Genomic DNA, 23,625 nt, shown 5'->3' on the forward strand with positions numbered 1-23,625 from the left:
TGTGACTCTGACATGGTATTATGTTATGTGACTCTGACATGGTATTATGTTATGTGACTCTGACATGGTATTGTGTTATGTGACTCTGACATGGTATTGTGTTATGTGACTCTGACATGGTATTATGTTATGTGACTCTGACATTGTGTTATGTTATGTGACTCTGACATGGTATTGTGTTATGTGACTCTGACATGGTATTGTGTTATGTGACTCTGACATGGTATTATGTTATGTGACTCTGACATTGTGTTATGTGACTCTGACATGGTATTGTGTTATGTGACTCTGACATGGTATTGTGTTATGTGACTCTGACATGGTATTATGTTATGTGACTCTGACATGGTATTATGTTATGTGACTCTGACATGGTATTATGTTATGTGACTCTGACATGGTATTATGTTATGTGACTCTGACATGGTATTATGTTATGTGACTCTGACATGGTATTGTGTTATGTGACTCTGACATGGTATTATGTTATGTGACTCTGACATGGTATTGTGTTATGTGACTCTGACATGGTATTATGTTATGTGACTCTGACATGGTATTGTGTTATGTGACTCTGACATGGTATTGTGTTATGTGACTCTGACATGGTATTGTGTTATGTGACTCTGACATGGTATTATGTTATGTGACTCTGACATGGTATTGTGTTATGTGACTCTGACATGGTATTATGTTATGTGACTCTGACATGGTATTGTGTTATGTGACTCTGACATCGTGTTATGTGACTCTGACATGGTATTATGTTATGTGACTCTGACATGGTATTATGTTATGTGACTCTGACATGGTATTGTGTTATGTGACTCTGACATGGTATTGTGTTATGTGACTCTGACATGGTATTATGTTATGTGACTCTGACATTGTGTTATGTTATGTGACTCTGACATGGTATTGTGTTATGTGACTCTGACATGGTATTGTGTTATGTGACTCTGACATGGTATTGTGTTATGTGACTCTGACATGGTATTGTGTTATGTGACTCTGACATGGTATTGTGTTATGTGACTCTGACATGGTATTATGTTATGTGACAGGTGCATAAGTTTACAGTACCAGTCAAACGTTGGACACACCTGCTCATTCAAGGGTTTTTCTTTATTTTTTACTATTTTCTACATTATAGCATAATAGATGAAGACATCAAAACTATGAAATAGCAGTGAAGTCCTATTACCAGTCAGATAGGAATTAGCAGCGAAGTCCTATTACCAGTCAGGTAGGAAGTAGCAGTGAAGTCCTATTACCAGTCAGGTAGGAAGTAGCAGTGAAGTCCTATTACCAGTCAGCACTGCCAAGTGGCTGGGATGTCCTCCACTGAGTCCACCATCCTCTCCACCATAAACACATTCTGTTGTCTGCACACCTCTGACCACAGATCAAATCAAATCAAATTAAATGTTATTGGTCTCATACACACATTTCTCTGATGTTATCGCAGGTGTAGCGAAACAGTACAGTAATATCTAACAAAACAACACATGCAAATCCCCACAATTTCTTTGAAGAAATGGATGAAAAAATATTGAGAAATAGTAGACCGAGCAATGTCAGAGTCCGGAATATAATTATAGAGTTGGTTTACAATGTATATGATGGTGTGTCTAGACATTATGGACCGTATTTTAATAGGAAAGGTGTGAATAGCAGTAGTTATATAGGATGAGCCTTGACTAGAATACAGGGTGGAGTAATGGGTGGTAGACGGCTAGTAACAGTGACTAAGTTCAGGACAGGGTACTGGGCGGAGGCCGGGCTAGTGGTGACAATTTAACAGTCTGATGACCTGGAGATAGACCACATATTAACCACACAATAAGTATTGTTGTGGCAGCATCATGTTATGGGTATCCTTGTCACTGGCAGGGATTGGGGTTTGTCAGGATCAAAATAAATATGAAAGGAGCAAAGCCCAGGTAAAAAGTTAGAGGGGAAACCCACCTCAGTCTTCTGAAAACTTGTTTCCATCACATCTGTCTTGAGTTTTTTTATACGGTATGACTTGACTCAAATAAACACTTTGGATGAAAACGTGGTTAATCAATCTGTATACAGCCTAATTATTTCCCCATCAGGAAGCTCCGGTAAACAGTGGTTGTAGTGCACTGCTGCCACCACCAGGCCTGGAGTCCATTTTGACTTTGTTGATAGCTAGCTGCTGTGCGGACAAAGACGTAGCAGCTAGCTAACTGGCTAGCAATCAACCTATTGTGTGTATTGAACATTCATGTTGGACTTGCATTTGTAAGGCTTCTCACCTGTGTGCAGTTTCATGTGTTCTTTCAGCTTTCCTGAATGGTTAAATCTCTTTCCACAGTGGGAGCAGTGGTAGGGCTTCTCCCCGGTGTGTATTCGCTCATGAGCTTTCAGGTTTCCTAACTGGGTAAAACTCTTTCCACACTGGGAGCAGCAGTAAGGCTTCTCTCCTGTGTGTATTCGCTCATGAACTTTCAGGCATCGTAAATGCATAAAATGCTTTGCGCACTGGGAGCAGTGGTAAGGCTTCTCCCCTGTGTGGATTCTCTCATGACTTTTAAGTGACTGTGATGAGTAATATATCTTCCCACAGTCTAAGCATTTGTAAGGTTTCTCACCTGTGTGTACTCGCTCATGAGCTTTCAGGTTTCCTAACTGGGTAAAACTCTTTCCACACTGGGAGCAGCAGTAAGGCTTCTCCCCTGTGTGTATTCGCTCATGAGCTTTCAAGCTTCCTAAATGGGTAAAACGCTTTGCACACTGGGTGCAATGGTATGGCTTCTCCCCTGTGTGTATTCGCTCGTGACCTTTAAGTGTTCGTAACAATTTGAAACTCTTTCCACACTGGGAGCAATGGTGTGGCTTCGCTCCTGTGTGTGTCCGCTTATGTCTTTTCAGGCTTCCTAACTTGGTAAAACTCTTTCCAATCTGGGAGCAGAGGTGTCGTCTTGCTGGTTTGGACGTCTCTGGTTCCTCCAAGTTTGGTTTTCCTCCTGCCAAAGACAGTGTTAATTATTGTGTGGAAGTCCAAAACCTTCGGTTTCTTTTTACTACATGAATATTGAAAAATATAAACATGAATATTGAAAACAAATGTTTGTATTATTTTTAAATAGTTGAACATAATATACTTTAAGGGAATATTAGTTCCAGGATCTCTGCTAGTGTTAAAGTTATGGGCCATTTTATACAGAGAAATTAGCGAAGGACATGTAATTTAAGGTTACCTAAAATAACCCCAGTTCTATGATATTATAAGCCTCGTTAGGGGCGGAGTCTAGGGAGATCCAGTCAAACAACGTCAATCGAGCAAAGGCCAATAGCAGACCACGCCACTTCCATATAAGGGACATAGCCGCTCCCGTCTTCCATGTGTGAAAGGTAACCTGGTGAATATCATAGAATCTATTTTAAGTTCTATTTCAATGACTCGTTAGTCTTTCACTTTCGGGATAGAGTCAACTACCATAGAGCTCATATACTCTCCAATGTCAAGTCTAGACAGGATCATCCCTCAGAGGTCCCCACTCTACTCACCGTATGTGTAGTGATGTCCAGTCAGTAGAACCTCATGAAGGTTCATCACCACAACATGCATCATTACAGATCTCTTGAACAGAGATGCCTTTAAACAATGTATATGTTGTAGCCAGACCTCTGGTGGATTGAGCCATCAAGCCCTCTGGAGGTGTCAGATCCTTGCTACTATAGAACCTCATGAAGGTATATCACCACAACATGCATCATTACAGATCTCTTGAACAGAGATGCCTTTAAACAATGTATATGTTGTAGCCAGACCTCTGGTGGATTGAGCCATCAAGCCCTCTGGAGGTGTCAGATCCTTGCTACTATAGAACCTCATGAAGGTATATCACCACAACATGCATCATTACAGATCTCTTGAACAGAGATGCCTTTAAACAATGTATATGTTGTAGCCAGACCTCTGGTGGATTGAACCATCAAGCCCTCTGGAGGTGTCAGATCCTTGCTGCTATAGAACCTCATGAAGGTTCATCACCACAACATGCATCATTACAGATCTCTTGAACAGAGATGCCTTTAAACAATGTATATGTTGTAGCCAGACCTCTGGTGGATTGAGCCATCAAGCCCTCTGGAGGTGTCAGATCCTTGCTACTATAGAACCTCATGAAGGTTCATCACCACAACATGCATCATTACAGATCTCTTGAACAGAGATGCCTTTAAACAATGTATATGTTGTAGCCAGACCTCTGGTGGATTGAGCCATCAAGCCCTCTGGAGGTGTCAGATCCTTGCTACTATAGAACCTCATGAAGGTTCATCACCACAACATGCATCATTACAGATCTCTTGAACAGAGATGCCTTTAAACAATGTATATGTTGTAGCCAGACCTCTGGTGGATTGAGCCATCAAGCCCTCTGGAGGTGTCAGATCCTTGCTGCTATAGAACCTCATGAAGGTTCATCACCACAACATGCATCATTACAGATCTCTTGAACAGAGATGCCTTTAAACAATGTATATGTTGTTGTTACGGTGCGTGAATGAGGACCCAAAAGCAAATTAACGTAAACAGAGCTTCTTTAATAACAAAACATACGTAGGCTCAGATGGACCGGCAGATTCCGACAGGACAGGACAAGGTTGCAGCAAACATGACGATAGTCTGGTTCAGGCATGAATAACACAAACAAGAATCCGACAAAGACAGAAACAAAAACAGAGAGAGATATAGAGGACTAATCAGAGGGAAAAAGGGAACAGGTGGGAAAAGGGGTGACGAGGTAGTTAGGAGGAGACAAGGAACAGCTGGGGGAAAGAGGGGGAGAAAAGGTAACCTAATTACGACCAGCAGAGGGAGACAGGGTGAAGGGAAAGGACAGAAACAAGACACAACATGACAATACATGACAGTACCCCCCCACTCACCGAGCGCCTCCTGGCGCACTCGAGGAGGAAACCTGGCGGCAACGGAGGAAATCATCGATCAGCGCACGGTCCAGCACGTCCCGAGAGGGAACCCAACTCCTCTCCTCAGGACCGTACCCCTCCCAATCTACTAGGTACTGATGACCACGGCCCCGAGGACGCATGTCCAAAATCCTACGGACCCTGTAGATGGGTGCGCCCTCGACAAGGATGGGGGGGGGGGGGGGAAGACGAGCGGGGGCGCGAAGAACGGGCTTGACACAGGAGACATGGAAGACCGGGTGGACGCGACGAAGATATCGCGGAAGAAGAAGTCGAACTGCGACAGGATTAATGATCTGGGAAATACGGACCAATGAACCGCGGGGTCAACTTGCGAGAAGCGGTCTTAAGGGGAAGGTTCTGAGTGGAGAGCCAAACTCTCTGACCGCGACAATATCTAGGACTCTTAGTTCTACGCTTATTAGCAGCCCTCACAGTCTGCGCCCTATAACAGCAAAGTGCAGACCTGACCCTCTTCCAGGTGCGCTCGCAACGTTGGACAAAAGCCTGAGCGGAGGGGACGCTGGACTCGGCGAACTGAGATGAGAACAGCGGAGGCTGGTACCCGAGGCTACTCTGAAAAGGAGATAGCCCGGTCGCAGACGAAGGAAGCGAGTTGTGGGCGTATTCTGCCCAGGGGAGCTGTTCTGACCAAGACGCAGGGTTGCGAAAAGAAAGACTGCGTAAGATGCGACCAATAGTCTGATTGGCCCGTTCTGCTTGACCGTTAGACTGGGGGTGAAAGCCGGAAGAGAGACTGACGGAAGCCCCAATCAAACGGCAAAACTCCCTCCAAAATTGAGACGTGAATTGCGGACCTCTGTCCGAAACGACGTCTGACGGAAGGCCATGAATTCTGAAAACATTCTCGATGATGATTTGTGCCGTCTCTTTAGCAGAAGGAAGCTTAGCAAGGGGAATAAAATGAGCCGCCTTAGAGAACCTGTCGACAACCGTAAGAATAACAGTCTTCCCGCTGACGAAGGCAGTCCGGTGACAAAATCTAAGGCGATGTGAGACCACGGTCGAGAGGGAATGGGAAGCGGCCTGAGACGGCCGGCAGGAGGGGAGTTACCGGACTTAGTCTGCGCGCAGACCGAACAAGCAGCCACGAAGCGACGCGTGTCATGCTCCCGGGTGGGCCACCAAAAACGCTGGCGAATGGAAGCAAGCGTACCCCGAACGCCAGGGTGGCCGGCTAACTTGGCAGAGTGAGCCCACTGAAGAACGGCCAGACGAGTAGGAACGGGAACGAAAAGAAGGTTCCTGGGACAAGCGCGCGGCGACGGAGTTTGAGTGAGTGCTTGCTTTACCTGCCTCTCAATTCCCCAGACAGTCAACCCGACAACACGCCCCTCAGGGAGAATCCCCTCGGGGTCAGTGGAGGCTACTGAAGAACTGAAGAGACGAGATAAAGCATCAGGCTTGGTGTTCTTAGAGCCCGGACGATAAGAAATCACGAACTCGAAACGAGCGAAAAACAGCGCCCAGCGCGCCTGACGCGCATTAAGTCGTTTGGCAGAACGGATGTACTCAAGGTTCCTATGGTCAGTCCAAACGACAAAAGGAACGGTCGCCCCCTCCAACCACTGTCGCCATTCGCCTAGGGCTAAGCGGATGGCGAGCAGTTCGCGGTTTCCCACATCATAGTTACGTTCCGACGGCGACAGGCGATGAGAAAAATACGCGCAAGGGTGGACCTTGTCGTCAGAGAGGGAGCGCTGAGAAAGAATGGCTCCCACGCCCACCTCTGACGCGTCAACCTCGACCACGAACTGTCTAGAGACAGAGTCAGGTGTAACAAGGATAGGAGCGGATGTAAAACGATTCTTGAGGAGATCAAAAGCTCCCTGGGCGGAAACGGACCACTTAAAGCATGTCTTGACAGAAGTAAGGGCTGTGAGAGGAGCTGCCACCTGACCGAAATTACGGATGAAACGACGATAGAAGTTCGCAAAGCCGAGAAAGCGCTGCAGCTCGACGCGTGACTTAGGGACGGGCCAATCAATGACAGCCTGGACCTTAGCGGGATCCATCTTAATGCCTTCAGCGGAAATAACAGAACCGAGAAATGTGACGGAGGAGGCATGAAAAGTGCACTTCTCAGCCTTCACAAAAAGACAATTCTCTAAAAGGCGCTGGAGGACACGTCGAACGTGCTGAACATGAATCTGGAGTGACGGTGAAAAAATCAGGATATCGTCAAGGTAAACGAAAACAAAGATGTTCAGCATGTCTCTCAGGACATCATTGACTAATGCCTGAAAGACAGCTGGAGCGTTAGCGAGGCCGAAAGGAAGAACCCGGTATTCAAAGTGCCCTGACGGAGTGTTAAACGCCGTCTTCCACTCGTCCCCCTCCCTGATGCGCACGAGATGGTAAGCGTTACGAAGGTCCAACTTAGTGAAAAACCTGGCTCCCTGCAGGATCTCGAAGGCTGAAGACATAAGAGGAAGCGGATAACGATTCTTCACTGTTATGTCATTCAGCCCTCGATAATCTATGCAGGGGCGCAGGGACCCGTCCTTCTTCTTAACAAAAAAAAAACCCGCTCCGGCGGGAGAGGAGGAGGGGACTATGGTACCGGCGGCAAGAGCTACAGACAAATAATCTTCGAGAGCCTTACGTTCGGGAGCCGACAGAGAGTATAGTCTACCCCGGGGGGGAGTGGTTCCCGGAAGGAGATCAATACTACAATCATACGACCGGTGTGGAGGAAGAGAGGTGGCCCTGGACCGACTGAACACCGTGCGCAGATCGTGATATTCCTCCGGCACCCCTGTCAAATCACCAGGCTCCTCCTGTGAAGAAGAGACAGAGGAAACAGGAGGGATAGCAGACATTAAACATTTCACATGACAAGAGACGTTCCAGGAGAGGATAGAATTACTAGACCAATTAATAGAAGGATTATGACAAACTAGCCAGGGATGGCCCAAAACAACAGGTGTAAAAGGTGAACGAAAAATTAAAAAATAAATGGTTTCGCTATGATTACCAGAAACAGTGAGGGTTAAAGGTAGCGTCTCACACTGAATCCTGGGGAGAGGACTACCATCCAGGGCGAACAAGGCCGTGGACTCCCTTAACTGTCTGAGAGGAATGTCATGTTCCCGAGCCCAGGTCTCGTCCATAAAACAGCCCTCCGCCCCAGAGTCTATTAAGGCACTGCAGGAAGCTGACGAACCGGTCCAGCGTAGATGGACCGACAAGGTAGTGCAGGATCTTGAAGGAGAGACAGGAGTAGTAGCGCTCACCAGTAGCCCTCCGCTTACTGATGAGCTCTGGCTTTTACTGGACATGAAGTGACAAAATGACCAGCAGAACCGCAATAGAGACAGAGGCGGTTGGTGATTCTCCGTTCCCTCTCCTTAGTCGAGATGCGGATACCTCCCAGCTGCATAGGCTCAGCACCCGAGCCGGCAGAGGAAGATGGTAGTGATGCGGAGAGGGGGGCAACGGAGAACGCGAGCTCCTTTCCACGAGCTCGGTGACGAAGATCAACCCGTCGCTCAATGCGAATAGCGAGTTCAATCAAGGAATCCATGCTGGAAGGAACCTCCCGGGAGAGAATCTCATCCTTTACCTCTGCGCGGAGACCCTCCAGAAAACGAGCGAGCAAAGCCGGCTCGTTCCAGCCACTGGAGGCAGCAAGAGTGCGAAACTCAATAGAGTAGTCTGTTATGGATCGATTACCTTGACATAGGGAAGACAGGACCCTGGAAGCCTCCTCCCCAAAAACAGATCGATCAAAAACCTGTATCATCTCCTCCTTAAAGTCCTGATACTGGTTAGTACACTCAGCCCTTGCCTCCCAGATTGCCGTGCCCCACTCACGAGCCCGTCCAATAAGGAGAGATATGACGTAGGCGACACGAGCAGTGCTCCTGGAGTAAGTGTTGGGCTGGAGAGAAAATACAATATCACACTGGGTGAGGAACGAGCGGCATTCAGTGGGCTCCCCAGAGTAACACGGCGGGTTATTGATTCTGGGCTCCGGAGATTCGAAAGCCCTGGAAGTGGCCGGTGGATCGAGGCGGAGATGGTGAACCTGTTCTGTGAGGTTGGAGACTTGGGTGGCCAGGGTCTCAACGGCATGTCGAGCAGCAGACAATTCCTGCTCGTGTCTGCCTAGCATCGCTCCCTGGATCTCGACGGCTGAGTGGAGAGGATCCGAAGTCGCTGGGTCCATTCTTGGTCGGATTCTTCTGTTACGGTGCGTGAATGAGGACCCAAAAGCAAATTAACGTAAACAGAGCTTCTTTAATAACAAAACATACGTAGGCTCAGATGGACCGGCAGATTCCGACAGGACAGGACAAGGTTGCAGCAAACATGACGATAGTCTGGTTCAGGCATGAATAACACAAACAAGAATCCGACAAAGACAGAAACAAAAACAGAGAGAGATATAGAGGACTAATCAGAGGGAAAAAGGGAACAGGTGGGAAAAGGGGTGACGAGGTAGTTAGGAGGAGACAAGGAACAGCTGGGGGAAAGAGGGGGAGAAAAGGTAACCTAATAACGACCAGCAGAGGGAGACAGGGTGAAGGGAAAGGACAGAAACAAGACACAACATGACAATACATGACAGTTGTAGCCAGACCTCTGGTGGATTGAGCCATCAAGCCCTCTGGAGGTGTCAGATCCTTGCTACTATAGAACCTCATGAAGGTTCATCACCACAACATGCATCATTACAGATCTCTTGAACAGAGATGCCTTTAAACAATGTATATGTTGTAGCCAGACCTCTGGTGGATTGAGCCATCAAGCCCTCTGGAGGTGTCAGATCCTTGCTGCTATAGAACCTCATGAAGGTATATCACCACAACATGCATCATTACAGATCTCTTGAACAGAGATGCCTTTAAACAATGTATATGTTGTAGCCATACCTCTGGTGGATTGAGCCATCAAGCCCTCCGGAGGTGTCAGATCCTTGCTGCTATAGAACCTCATGAAGGTATTTTTTTATTTGTATTTATTTAACCCTTTGTGTTGAGAAGTAGAGGATCACTAGTTTGAGTCCAGTATGGGAACAGGAACAACGGAGGAAACTAAACTGTTAGCAGCACACTGTCGTCAGTTACACATGACATCAATAAAGTTAGTCATTTCAAAATTAAGACATTAAGGTCTATATGTTGGAGTCGTCCCCCCCCCCACCCCAAATAATGCTTTTCATTCAATCAAATTTCATAGCTTTTAGAAAAGGCTTACAGAACTTGTTTTAAAATACATATACCTTGATGAAGACAGCTTGGCTGTCAAAACATTGGATATAAAAGTTTTGCATCTGAGCTCCTAGAATGTAATCTGAGCTCCTAGAATGTGATCTGAGCTCCTAGAATGAGATTTGAGCTCCTGGAATGTGATCTGAGCTCCTAGAATGTGATCTGAGCTCCTAGAATGTGATCTGAGCTCCTAGAATGTGATCTGAGCTCCTAGAATGTGATCTGAGCTCCTAGAATGTGATCTGAGCTCCTAGAATGTGCTCTGAGCTCCTAGAATGTGATCTGAGCTCCTAGAATGTGATCTGAGCTCCTAGAATGTGATCTGAGCTCCTAGAATGTGCTCTGAGCTCCTAGAATGTGCTCTGAGCTCCTAGAATGTGATCTGAGCTCCTAGAATGTGATCTGAGCTCCTAGAATGTGATCTGAGCTCCTAGAATGTGCTCTGAGCTCCTAGAATGTGCTCTGAGCTCCTAGAATGTGATCTGAGCTCCTAGAATGTGATCTGAGCTCCTAGAATATGATCTGAGCTCCTAGAATGTGATCTGAGCTCCTAGAATGTGATCTGAGCTCCTAGAATGTGATCTGAGCTCCTAGAATGTGCGGTTCTCCTTTATTTTCAAGTTTTCTACTCAGCACCTCGCCTAAAAAGGTGTGCGTTTCTTTTTCTTCTAGATGAAAATATACATTTGCCATTTTTAATGAGCTCTGTAGAGCAGATGTTAATGAAGCAATACAGACCACATTGAAGTGTCTGGAGTTTAGTTCTAGAGTATTGTAAAGATACTGGGACAGGCAATGTAACTATGTTTTTAGGAAAACATGAACCTTACATTGGATCATCTTGAAACTTTCTCTCTAATGCTAACTTTCATCAAGGTTTTATATGGTCTATTGGTTTCTCTCTTTTCATTGGCAGAATCATTTTTCAGTGTTATGATATTCATAACATCCATATCCACCAGTCTATCTTCCTGTCAACTAACAGAACTCTGGTGGTTGTCCTGGTAACAGATACCAGTCTATCTTCTTGTCAACTAACAGAACTCTGCTGGTTGTCCTGGTCACAGATACCAGTGGGCAGATCTATTTCATTTGTTCAAACTAAACTACAAAACTTACTTTGATGTGTCAAATCTGATCCTTTCATCTCTTCTCCTCCCCTCACAGTTCCACTCAGCCCCGTTGTTTTCCTGCAGTCCACCAGCAGCACAGACAACCTCTTCATACCCAGCAGTAAGGTGCCACCGGGAGAGGCTCGACACAAGGACTCCAGGAGGGAGGAATGGCTAGCGTTGTCCTGGTAACCGTAAAGAGGGGACACAGGCGCATATCATTATGAATGCTGATGTCACTGTTGTCATAAAGTGCTTTACAGAAACCCAGCCCAGACCCAGATAGAGCAAGCTGTATGCTAGACCAGACCAAGCTGTATGCTAGACCAGACCAAGCTGTATGCTAGACCAGATCAAGCTGTACCATCTGGTGATCTGATCTGGAGAGACTCTTCTCTGCCTCGTCAGCATCAGGATGTTGTTGAGGCTCCCCAGAGGATCCAGGATAGTCATGTCTCTCTCCTGTGTGAATGAGAACATCCAACAGATGGTAAACTTATGATCTTCTATTACAATCACAGTCTTACCAGAGGCATTAATATGTCTAAAAAAGGCCTAAAATGGCCACTTTCATCATGATTTTGTAAAATATTGTTTGTGATGCAAATGTAAAAGTCTCGTTCCACAAAATGGGTGGCTTTTGCGTCCCTTTGATATTTTAAGTAGAAAATATGCTCCAATATTGCATTTTTAAAAGACTGTTACATTAGATGTAGACCACATGGAGAATTCAATACATCTCATTTAAAAGTCCCCAAAATATATGAACCAACTGCAGAATGAACATTTAACAATTTATAGAGTACGAAACATATTTAAGTGTAGAACTTCAGTAGAATGCCCCTTAAAAACCCCACATTAGTTCAACAACAGCATAGTTTGTGCCCCTGTTTAAGACAGTACTCACTGGTGTTAATCTGATATTCTGTATCCTCCTCTTTCACTCCCAAAACGTCTTCCTCCTTCACCTTTATTGAGATAGAATCATCTTCCTCTCTAAAAGGTTCTTTCTCTTCTTTCACTGTAACAGCCTCCTCTTCTTTCACTGTAACAGCCTCCTCTTCTTTCACTGTAACAGCCTCCTCTTCTTTCACTATAATAGCCTCCTCTTCCACGACAATGTTCAGTCCCAGAGCTTCTTTCTCCGTCCAGCAGACCTCCTCTTCTTTAGCAGGGGAGGAGTAGTTTAGTGAGCTCATGGTCAGGGATGTTAGCTAGTTAGTTAGCATTAGCGACTAGCCTAGTGCTAGGCTCAGTATCAATCTTAAAAACAAGTTTGCAAATTGAACAAGCAAATTAGGTTAAAGGTCATCAGTTGATAAGTCAACAGAAATGTGTTTAAAACATTGAGATTAGCTAATGTTCACAAACACGGTGTAAAGCGTCAATCTATTCTTTTCATGTTGGCTAGCAAGCTACCGAGGTGGTTGAAAGAGTAGCCGTGTTGTTGTTCCTGAGGAAGCGTCCCGTCCAGTCCATTATACGTCACACAAGAAGCATCTCCTGAAAGACGCAGATCGCCACCTGCTGGTTGGAGTGGGTAACGCAGTTTGGAAACAATAGTTATTACACTTTTTGTGATGGAAAGAACGTCGTAATAATTTAACAATAAACAGATATATTTTCTCTTACGTCTTACAAATAATACTTTCCTGTATACAGACGTAGAAGCTTAATATGAATATGTAGATGATTAATAAATACTTCTATGAATAGGTAGTGTGTTGATATACATTTGCTCTGTTCATTTTCACATTCGTTTTTATCTAGATGTGACGACACTATTCCCTTAAAGCCACGCTCTATACGATACAAATCATCCTGTAAACAACAGAACAAATGCATCACATGCAAATAGCACTTGATTATCTGTAGTGCTTTACACTGGGTAGACAAAACATTAAGAACAGCTGCTCCTTCCATGACTTAGAAAGACTGGGTGAATCCAGGCTAAAGCTACGATCCCTTATTGATGTCACTAGTTAAATCCACTTCAATCCGTGTAGATGAAGGGGGAGAGTCAGGTTAAATAAGGAATTTTAAGGCCCAAGATAATTGAGGCATGGATTGTGCATGTGTACCATTCAGAGGGTGAATGGGGAAGACAAAATGTGTAAGTGTTTTTGAACAGGGTCTGGTAATAGGAGCCAGGTGCACCAGTTTGTGTCAAGAACTGCAACACTACAGTTTTTCAGCTCAAGTTTCCCATGTGTACCAAGAATGGTCCACCACCCTAACAGTGGTGGTCAGTGCTGTTTAAGATGAGGGAGGACCATTTTGTTTTTCATGAGCATGGCCTTATTTCTACTACAGCATGTTGGATGACTGTCATTCAACTGTCATTCATATTCCATTCACCCAGTTCAATGTAACAGCGATAGGATTAGACTACTGTCATTCATATTCCATTCACCCAGTTCAATGTAACAGCGATAGGTTTAGACCACTACATGATACTCACATTTAAATTATTATTTGGTGACGTGATTATCTTTACTATAGTTTTATCTAAAAAAAGGTTTTACTTTTTATATGTTTTACCATTTACATTTTTATGAAAATCACTGAGGAGGATGGTGCTCCCCTTCCTCCTCTCAGGAGCCTTCTCTTCCTCCTCTGAGGAGCCTCCCCTTCCTCCTCTGAGGAGCCTCCCCTTCCTCCTCTCAGGAGCCTCCCCTTCCTCCTCTCAGGAGCCTCCCCTTCCTCCTCTGAGGAGCCTCCCCTTCCTCCTCTCAGGAGCCTCCCCTTCCTCCTCTCAGGAGCATCCCCTTCCTCCTCTCAGGAGCATCCCCTTCCTCCTCTCAGGAGCATCCCCTTCCTCCTCTCAGGAGCATACCCTTCCTCCTCTCAGGGGCCTCCCCTTCCTCCTCTCTGGAGCCTCCCCTTCCTCCTCTGAGGAGCATCCCCTTCCTCTTCTGAGGAGCATCCCCTTCCTCCTCTGAGGAGCATCCCCTTCCTCCTCTGAGGAGCATCCCCTTCCTCCTCTCAGGAGCCTCCCCTTCCTCCTCTCAGGGTCCTCCCCTTCCTCCTCTCTGGAGCCTCCCCTTCCTCCTCTGAGGAGCCTCCACTTCATCCAAAGGACATCCAGCCAACTTGACACAATTGTGGGAAGCATTGGAGAACATGGGCCAGCATCCCTGTGGAACGAATTGAGTTTGTTCTGCGGGAGAAAGGGGAGGGTCCAACTCCATATTAGGAAGGTGTTCCAAATGTTTGGTTTAATCAGTGTATATACAGTTGAAGTCGGGAGTTTACATACACCTTAGCCAAATACATTTAAACTCACTTTTCCACAATTCCTGACATTTAATCCTAGTAAAAATTCCCTGTCTTAGGTCAGTTAGGATCACCATCTTATTTTAAGAATGTGAAATGTCAGAATAATACCAGAGATAATTATTTCTTTCAGCTTTTATTCCTTTCATAACCTTCCTAGTGGGTCAGAAGTTTACATACACTCAATTAGTATTTGGTAGCATTGCCTTTTGGGTAGCCTTCCACAAGCTTTCCACAATAAGTTGGGTGAATTTTGGCCCATTCCTCCTGCCAGAGCTGGTGTAACTGAGTCAAGTTTGTAGGCCTCCTTGCTCGCACACGCTTTTTCAGTTCAGCCCACAAATTTTCTATGGGATTGAGGTCAGGGCTTTGTGAAGGCCACTCCAATATCTTGACTTTGTTGACCTTAAGCCATTTTGCCACAACTTTGGAAGTATGCTTGGGGTCATCGTCCATTTGGAAGACCCATTTGCGACCAAGGTTTAGCTTTAACTTCCTGACTGATGTCTTGAGATGTTGCTTCGATATATCCACATAATTTTCTTTCCTCATGATGCCATCTATTTTGTGAAGTGCACCAGTCCCTCCCGCAGCAAAGCACCCTCACAACATGATGCTGCCACCCTGTGCTTCACGGTTGGAATGGTGTTCTTCGCCTCTTTTTCCTCCAAACATAACGATGGTCATTATGGCCAAACAGTTATATTTTTGTTTCATCAGACCAGATGACATTTCTCCAAAATGTACAATCTTTGTCCTCATGTGCAGTTGCAAACTGTAGTCTGGCTTTTTTACAGTGGTTTTGGAGCAGTGGCTTCTTCCTTGCTGAGCGGCCTTTCAGGTTATGTCGACATAGGACTAGTTTTACTGTTTCCTCCAGCGTCTTCACAAGGTCCTTTGCTGTTGTTCTGGGATTGATTTGCACTTTTTGTACCAAAGTATGTTCATTTCTAGGAGACAGAATGAGTCTCCTACCTGAGCGGTGTGATGGCTGCATGGTCTCATGGTGTTTATACTTGCGTACTATTGTTTGTACAGATGAACGTGGTCCCTTCAGGCGTTTGGAAATTGCTCCCAAGGATGAACCAGACTTGTGGAGGTCTAAATATTTGTTCTGGGGTCTTGCTGATTTCTTTTGATTTTCCCATGATGTCAAGCAAAGAGGCACTGAGTTTGAAGATAGGCCTTGAAATACATCCACACCTCCAATTGACTCAAATGATGTCAATTAGCCTATCAGAAGATTCTAAAGCCACAAAATCATTTTCTGGAATTTTCCAAGCTGTTTAAAGGCACAGTCAATTAAACTTCTGACCCATTAGAATTATGATACAGTGAATGATGTTTATGTTTACGTCTGACTTCAACTGTTGGTAGCCTACTCCCACTGTATCTGTGAGCTGTCGGCAACACGTGCCATGACAACGTTTGCTATATAACGCAACAGGTTTTAAAACCATCTGTAGAATTGAAAATGCGATGGAAACCCATTTAACTTCTGTAGATGGGACTTTAACAGCAAGTTTTTTAATTTTTGCACTACGTCATAACGCAAATACTTTTATCCGCAATAAGTGGAAACATTTCTGGTGGGAAAAAACGTATTTCATTTTATAAAGATTTTAAAATATTCACATGAAAATCTGTGGTAAATTGTACAGAAACTTAGCTACTAAGGTGGATATCGATCCAACACCTGCTGCTTATTCAAACCAGCCCACTGGGCACAGACGTCAGTTCTACATCTAGGTTCTATTTACATTTCTTTGAGTCCTCAACTAAAGTGAATTCAACATGAAATCAACACAAAATGTCACCTGTCATTGGATTTAGGTTGCCAGTTGGGTGAAACATAAAATGTCACCTGTCAGTGGATTTAGGTTGCCAGTTGGGTGAAACATAAAATGTCACCTGTCATTGGATTTAGGTTGCCAGTTGGGTGAAACATAAAATGTCACCTGTCATTGGATTTAGGTTGCCAGTTGGGTGAAAAATAAATATAAATACCTGATGTTCATGGCTTTTTACAAATCCAATCAGTTTTCCACATTAATCAAACATCACATGGAATTATTTTGTTGAAATGTGGAAACAAAGTTTATTCAACCAGTGGGAGGTTTGTAAATGCCCTTCATTGAGACAATGATGAAACAGCAATCTGTAGGAGAGTTGTGGTGGATATTATAAAATAAGGATCTGCTGGAGTCCAAGTCAAACCAAGATTCTTTATTTAATCCGTGGGCGAGTCAGTGTACATTTTCATGTCATTAAATCATCAGACGATGCAAACGTGAAAAAATGGAGCAAATGCATCACATCCAAATATCACTTGATTATCTGTAGTGCTGGAGGAATGACACCCAGATAAACACACATGGAGTTTAAAAAAGGACCATTGGACACATGGAATCTGATTTACTCTGTATTCAAACTGACATAGTCCATATTCAATTAATATTTTCTAACAAAGACATACAAATATATTTTAGAGTATATTTTTTACAATTTAATTTCATTTTATATGGTATAAACAAGTAAACACATTCTCAGTCAACAATAGAAGACAATGGGAGCACTGTGTATGTTCTCTGATGAACTTAAAGGTGATGTGAAATATCAGTTTACATACTAGGAGAAGTTATTTTTCTGTGGATTCTCACATGCCTTTTAAGTGACATTTGTAAGGTGTGTATTCGCTCATGAGCTTTCAGCTTTCCTAACTCCGTAAAACTCTTTCCACACTGAGCGCGATGGTATGGCTTCTCCCCTGTGTGTATTTCGCTCATGATATTTCATGTTTCCTAACTGGTTAAAACTCTTTCCACAATGGGTGCAATGGTATGGCTTCTCCCCTGTGTGAATTCGCTCATGAGATTGTAGGTTTCCTAACAAGCTAAAACTCTTTCCACACTTTGCGCAATGGAAAGGCTTCTCCCCTGTGTGTATTCTCTCATGTCTTTTCAGGTTTCCTAAATGGTTAAAACTCGTTCCACACAAGGCGCAATGGAAAGGCTTTGCTTCGGTGTGTGTCCTCTCATGTCTTTTCAGGCTTCCTAACTTGGTAAACTTAGTTCCACACTGGGAGCAGTGGTAAGGCTTATCCCCTGTGTGTATTTGTTCATGAGATTTCATGTTATCTAACTTGTTAAAACTCTTTCCACACTGTTCGCAATGGTATGGCTTCTCCCCTGTGTGTATTCGCCCATGAGCAATTAGGCTTCCTAAGCGGTTAAAACTCTTTCCACAATGTGAGCAGTGGTAAGGCTTCTCCCCTGTGTGTATTCGGCCATGAGCTTTCAGGCTTCCTAACTGGCTAAAACTCTTTCCACAATGGGAGCAATGGTAAGGCTTCTCCCCTGTGTGTATTCGCTCATGAGCTTTCAGGCTTCCTAACTTGATAAAACTCTTTCCACACTGAGAGCAGAGGTGTCGTCTTGCTGGATTGGACATCTCTGGTTCCTCCAAGTTTGGTTTTCCTCCTGCCAAATACATTGTTTATTTAAAGAGAGACCAGAATGAAATCTCCACATGATAAAACTGCCTTGCTATGAGGTTTAATCCAAATCAGATCCCTCAATAACCTGAGGCCAGTTTTCAAACATTTCATAATTTAAAACAATCTTTGTGTGATTTTAAAACAAATCATGTTGAAGAGCTTCCTGGTAATATTACTCATTCTGTTTTAGTCATAACACAAAACACAGTTATCACACTTAAGACACAGACATAGCCGGATTCCTATCAAGCAGGTGGTTCTAAATATATAACTTTCATAGCTGTACGATACAGAATGTGACCTACACACTTCCTTAAACCTAAAATAAGTAAAGAAGTCATTTTGTGTGGAAGTCAAACACTTGTTTTTTACATTGGAGACAGACACAAAGCACCTCAGTAACATCTCCCTGTTGTCTCAAGGGTTTCACACGCTGTTCACAAATGTTTAACATTTTGAATAATCACTAATGTCATGATATTTTGGGTAAAAATAATGAAATATTTGATGTATATAAAATAAAAATATTAATATTTTTTTACCCCCCTTTTCTCCCCAATTTTTGTCACATATGTATATGTATATACTGTACTCTATATCATCTACTGCATCTTTATGTAATACATGTATCACTAGCCACTTTAACTATGCCACTTTGTTTACATACTCATCTCATATGTATATACTGCACTCAATACCATCTACTGCATCTTGCCTATGCTGCTCTGTACCATCACTCATTCATATATCTTTATGTACATATTCTTTATCCCCTTACACTTGTGTGTATAAGGTAGTAGTTTTGGAATTGTTAGCTAGATTACTTGTTGGTTATTACTGCATTGTCGGAACTAGAAGCACAAGCATTTCGCTACACTCGCATTAACATCTGCTAACCATGTGTAAGTGACAAATACAATTTTTATTTGATTTGACCGGCCAAAACCTCCCCCCAGCCCGGATGACGCTGGGACAATAGTGCGTCGCCTCATGGCTCTCCCGGTCGTGGCGGGCTGCGAGGGTATTGAACCGGAATCGGTAGTAACGCAGTGCGATGCAGTGCCTTGGAACGCTGCGCCACTCGGGAGGCTGCATTTATATTTCTGTTCAGTCAAAAGCTTGGACACACCTACTCATTCAAGGGTTTTTCTTTATTTTTGCTATTTTCCACATTGTAGAATAATAGTGAAGACATCAAAACTATGAAATAACGTATAGAACGCATAGAACACGTATAGAATCATGTAGAAACATTTTTTTTTTTTAAATAAATCCAAATATATTATGTATTTGAGCTTCTTCAATGTAGCCCCCCTTTGCCTTGACAGCTTTGCACTCTTGGCATTCTCTCAACCAGCTTCACCTGAAATGCTTGTTTCAACAGTCTCGAAGGAGTTCCAACATATGCTGAGCCCTTATTGGTTGCTTTCTTTCACTCTGTGGTCCAACTCATCCCAAACCATCTCAATTGGGTTGAGGTCGAGTGATTGTGGAGGCCAGGTCATCTCTGATGCAGCATTCAATCACTCTCCTTGGTCAAATAGCCCGTACACAGCCTGGTGTGTTTTGGGTCATTGTCCTGTTGAAAAACAAATGATAGTCCCACTAAGCCCAAACCAGATGTGATGGCGTCTCGCTGCAGAATGCTGTGGTAGCCAACCTGGTAAAGTGTGCCTTGAATTCTAAATAAATCACTGACAGTGTCACCAGCAAAGCACCCTCACACCTCCTCCTCCATGATTCACGGTGGGAACCACACATGCGGAGATCCTCTAATTCACCTATTCCGCGTCTCACAAAGACACGGGGATTGGAACCAAAAATGTCAAATTTGGATTCATCAGACCAAAAGGACAGATTTCTACCAGTCTAATGTACATTGCTTGTGTTTCTTGGCCCAAGCAAGTCTGTTCTTTATTATTATTGGTGTCCTTTAGTAGTGGTTTCTTTGCAGCAATTCACAAAGTCTCCTCTGAACAGTTGATGTTGAGATGTGTCTGTGAAGCATTTATTTGGGCTGCAATTTCTGAGGCTGGTAACTCTAATGAACTTATCCTCTGCAGCAGAGGTAACTCTGGGTCTTCCTTTCCTGTGGCGGTTCTCATGAGAGCCAGTTTCATCATAGCACTTGATGGTTTTTGCGACTGCACTTGAAGAAACTAAAAGTTCTTAACATTTTCCGGATTGACTGACCTTCGTGTCTTAAAGTAATGATGGACTGTCATTTCTCTTTGCTTATTTGAGCTGTTCTTGCCATAATATGTACTTGGTCTTTTACCACATAGGGCTATCTTCAGTATACCAACTTATATCAACTTTTAACAGGGCATATATGTTAATTGAAATGCATTCCAGGTGACTTCCCCATGAAGCTGGTTGAGAGAATGCCAAGAGTGTGCAAGGCAAAGGGTGGCTACTTTGAATAATTTGTTTAACAATTTTTTGACTACTTTATGATTCCATATGTGATATTTCATAGTTGATGTCTTCACTATTATTCTTCAATGTAGAAAATTGTAAAAATAAAGAAAAACCCTTGAATGACTAGTTGTGTGTCCTAACTGTTGACTGGTACTGTATATGGTCGATTCCATGGGAAAGTCAACCTGAACAAGTGTAACGGAGGTGAGAACGTGCCGTAAACTCACTCCACAGATTGAAACGTCACAGATGGAGCTGTCCAACTGGTACCTTTTAAACTCACTCCACAGCTTGAAACGTCACAGATGGAGCTGTCCAACTGGTACCTTTTCTATAGCTCCATCGGTTCATTGTCAAGGAGAGCGGTCACATGTGTTGAGAAGCAGAGGATCACTAGTTTGAGTCCAGTGTGGGGACAGAGGAGGAAACTAAACTGTAAGCAGCACACTGGCGTCGGTTACATATTAAATCAATAAAGTGAGTCATTTCCAAATGAAACTATGTTCTTTAAGGTCTATATAGTATATATATTAAACCATGTTCTTTAAGGTCTATATAGTATATATATTAAACCATGTTCTTTAAAGTCTATATGTTGGAGTTCAGGCTTTATTTGACCTGATAAAGTAGGAAATTAAATTTGTCCATTACAGAGACGGGGGCCAAGTCTCACAAGAAAAGCTTTTCATTCAGTCATATTTCATGGCTTTTAGAAAAGGCTTACGGAGCTTGTTTTAAAAATATATATATTTGACATTGTAAACAAGTTCTGTATATCAGATGTTAATGAAGCAATACAGACCACATTGAAGTGTATGGAGTTTTGTTTGCCTGTTCTAGAGTCTTGTAAAGATGGGGGGGGGGGGGGGGGGGTTGACTGGGACAGGCAATGTAACATCTGTAATGTTTTAAGGGAAGGTTTTGTAAAACAAGCACCTTACATTGGATCATCTTGAAACTCTCCCTCTAAAGCTACCTTTCATCAAGGTTTTATATGGTCTATTGGTTTCTCTCTAAAGCTACCTTTCATCAAGGTTTTATATGGTCTATTGGTTTCTCTCTAAAGCTAACTTTCATCAAGGTTTTATATGGCCTATTGGTTTCTCTCTTCATTGGCAGAATCCTTTTTCAGTGTTATGATATTCATAACATCCATATCCACGAGTCAATCTTCCTGTCTACTAACATAACTCTGCTGGTTGTCCTGGTAACAGATACCAGTGGGCAGATCTGTTGTATTTGTTCAAACTGAACTACAGCACTTACTTTGATGTGTAAAATCTGATCCTTTCTTCTCTTCTCCTCCTCTAACAGTTACACTCAGCCCCATTGTTTTCCTGCAGTCCACCAGCAGCACAGACAACCTCTTCATACCCAGCAGTAAGGTGCTACCGGGAGAGGCACGACACGGGGACTCCGGGAGGGCGGAAGGGCTTGCGTTGTCCTGGTAACCATAAAGAGGGGACATAGAGATATATGATTATGGATGCTGACGTCACTGTTGTCATGAAGTGCTTTACAGAAACCCAGCCCAGCCCCCGATAGAGCAAGCTGTATGCTAGACCAGACCAAGCTGTATGCTAGACCAGATCAAGCTGTACCATCTGGTGATCTGATCTGGAGAGACTCTTCTCTGCCTCGTCAGCATCAGGATGTTGTTGAGGCTCCCCAGAGGATCCAGGATAGTCATGTCTCTCTCCTGTGTTAATGAGAACATCAAACAGATGGTAAACCTACGACCATCTATTACAATCATAGACATTCATATCTAAAATAGCCTCTAAAATGTGACGTTTAAAAACAATATTTTAAGTAGAAATTACGCACCAATATTGAATTTTAAAAGCCTGTTGGCAGCCTAGTGGTTAGGTTGCAAGATCAACGGGTTGCAAGATCCAATCCCCGAGCTGACAAGGTAAAAAAATCTGTTGTTTTGCCCCTGAACAAGGCAGCTAACCCACTGTTTCTAGGACGTCATTGAAAATAAGAGTTAGTTCTTTTAACTGACTTACCTAGTTAAATAAAGGTCAAATAAAATAAAAGATGAGGAGAACTTTAATGTAGACCACATGGAGAATTCAATACATCTCATTTAAAAGTCCCCAAAATATATGAACCAACTGCAGAATGAACATTTAACAATTTATAGAGTACTGAACAACATATTCAAGTGTAGAACTTCAGTAGAATGCCCCTTAAAAAACCCACATTAGTTCAACAACGGCATAGTCCCTGTTTCTAAGATGGTACTCACTGGTGTTAATCTGATATTCTGTCTCCTCCTCTTTCACTCCCCAAACGTCTTCCTTCTTCACCTTTATTGAGATAGCATCCTCTTCCTCTCTAAAAGGTGCTTTCTCTTTTTTCACTATAACATCTTCTTCTTTCCCAATAACATCCTCTTCTTCTTTCACTATAACAACCTCCTCTTCCTCCTTTTTCATTCTGAAAGATTCTTTCTCCTCTTCTTTACCAGGGGAGGAGTAGTTTAGTGAGCTCATGGTCTGGGATGTTATCTAGCTAGGTAGCATTAGCGACTAGCCTAGTGCTAACCTCAGTCACGTTATATTTAACACCTTTGCAAAATGAATAAGCAAATTAGGTTAAAGTTAACCAGTTGAAACGTCACCTGAAAAGTGTTTAAAACACTGAGATTAGCTAATGTACACAAACATGGTCTAAAGCCTCAATCGTTCAGTTTAACGTTGGCTAGCAAGCTACCGAGGTGATTGAAAGAGTTGTCGTGTTGTTGTTCCTGAAGAAGTGTCCCGTCCAGTCCATTATACGTCACGCATGAAGCATCACCTGAAAGACGCACATCACCCTCTGCTGGCTGGAGTGGGTAACGCAGTTTGGAAACAGTTACTACACTTTTGTATTGGAAAGAACGTTATAATAAATTTAACAATAAACTGATATATTTTATTTTACGTCTTACAAATAATACGTTCCTGTACACAGACGTAGAAGCTTAATATGAATATGTAGATGATGAATAAATACATCTATGAATAGGAAGTGTGTTAATACACATTTTCTCTGTTCATTTTCACATTCGTTTTTTATTAGATGTGACCATACTTTTCCCTTAAAGCCACGCTCTACAAGATACACA

The 23,625-nt window shown here is 43.3% G+C and overlaps 2 protein-coding genes across 2 annotated transcripts; both read right to left on the minus strand.

The window, feature by feature from the left end:
- Positions 1-1,118: 1,118 nt before the first annotated feature.
- On the minus strand, positions 1,119-11,531 carry LOC110493356 (zinc finger protein 239-like). The gene is made up of 2 exons (XM_036942302.1): positions 11,325-11,531; positions 1,119-2,996 (listed from the first exon to the last, which is right to left on the minus strand). Exons 1-2 carry the CDS (start codon positions 11,428-11,430, stop codon positions 2,233-2,235), a joined length of 870 nt encoding a protein of 289 aa, XP_036798197.1. The 5' UTR covers positions 11,431-11,531; the 3' UTR covers positions 1,119-2,232.
- Positions 11,532-16,804: 5,273 nt separating this feature from the next.
- Positions 16,805-23,262, minus strand: LOC110487163 (zinc finger protein 239-like). The gene is made up of 4 exons (XM_036942270.1): positions 22,765-23,262; positions 22,112-22,209; positions 21,777-21,954; positions 16,805-18,072 (listed from the first exon to the last, which is right to left on the minus strand). Exons 1-4 carry the CDS (start codon positions 23,009-23,011, stop codon positions 17,291-17,293), a joined length of 1,305 nt encoding a protein of 434 aa, XP_036798165.1. The 5' UTR covers positions 23,012-23,262; the 3' UTR covers positions 16,805-17,290.
- Positions 23,263-23,625: the final 363 nt, after the last annotated feature.

Source organism: Oncorhynchus mykiss, chromosome 13 (assembly GCF_013265735.2).
Source record: "Oncorhynchus mykiss isolate Arlee chromosome 13, USDA_OmykA_1.1, whole genome shotgun sequence".
NCBI lineage: Eukaryota > Metazoa > Chordata > Actinopteri > Salmoniformes > Salmonidae > Oncorhynchus > Oncorhynchus mykiss.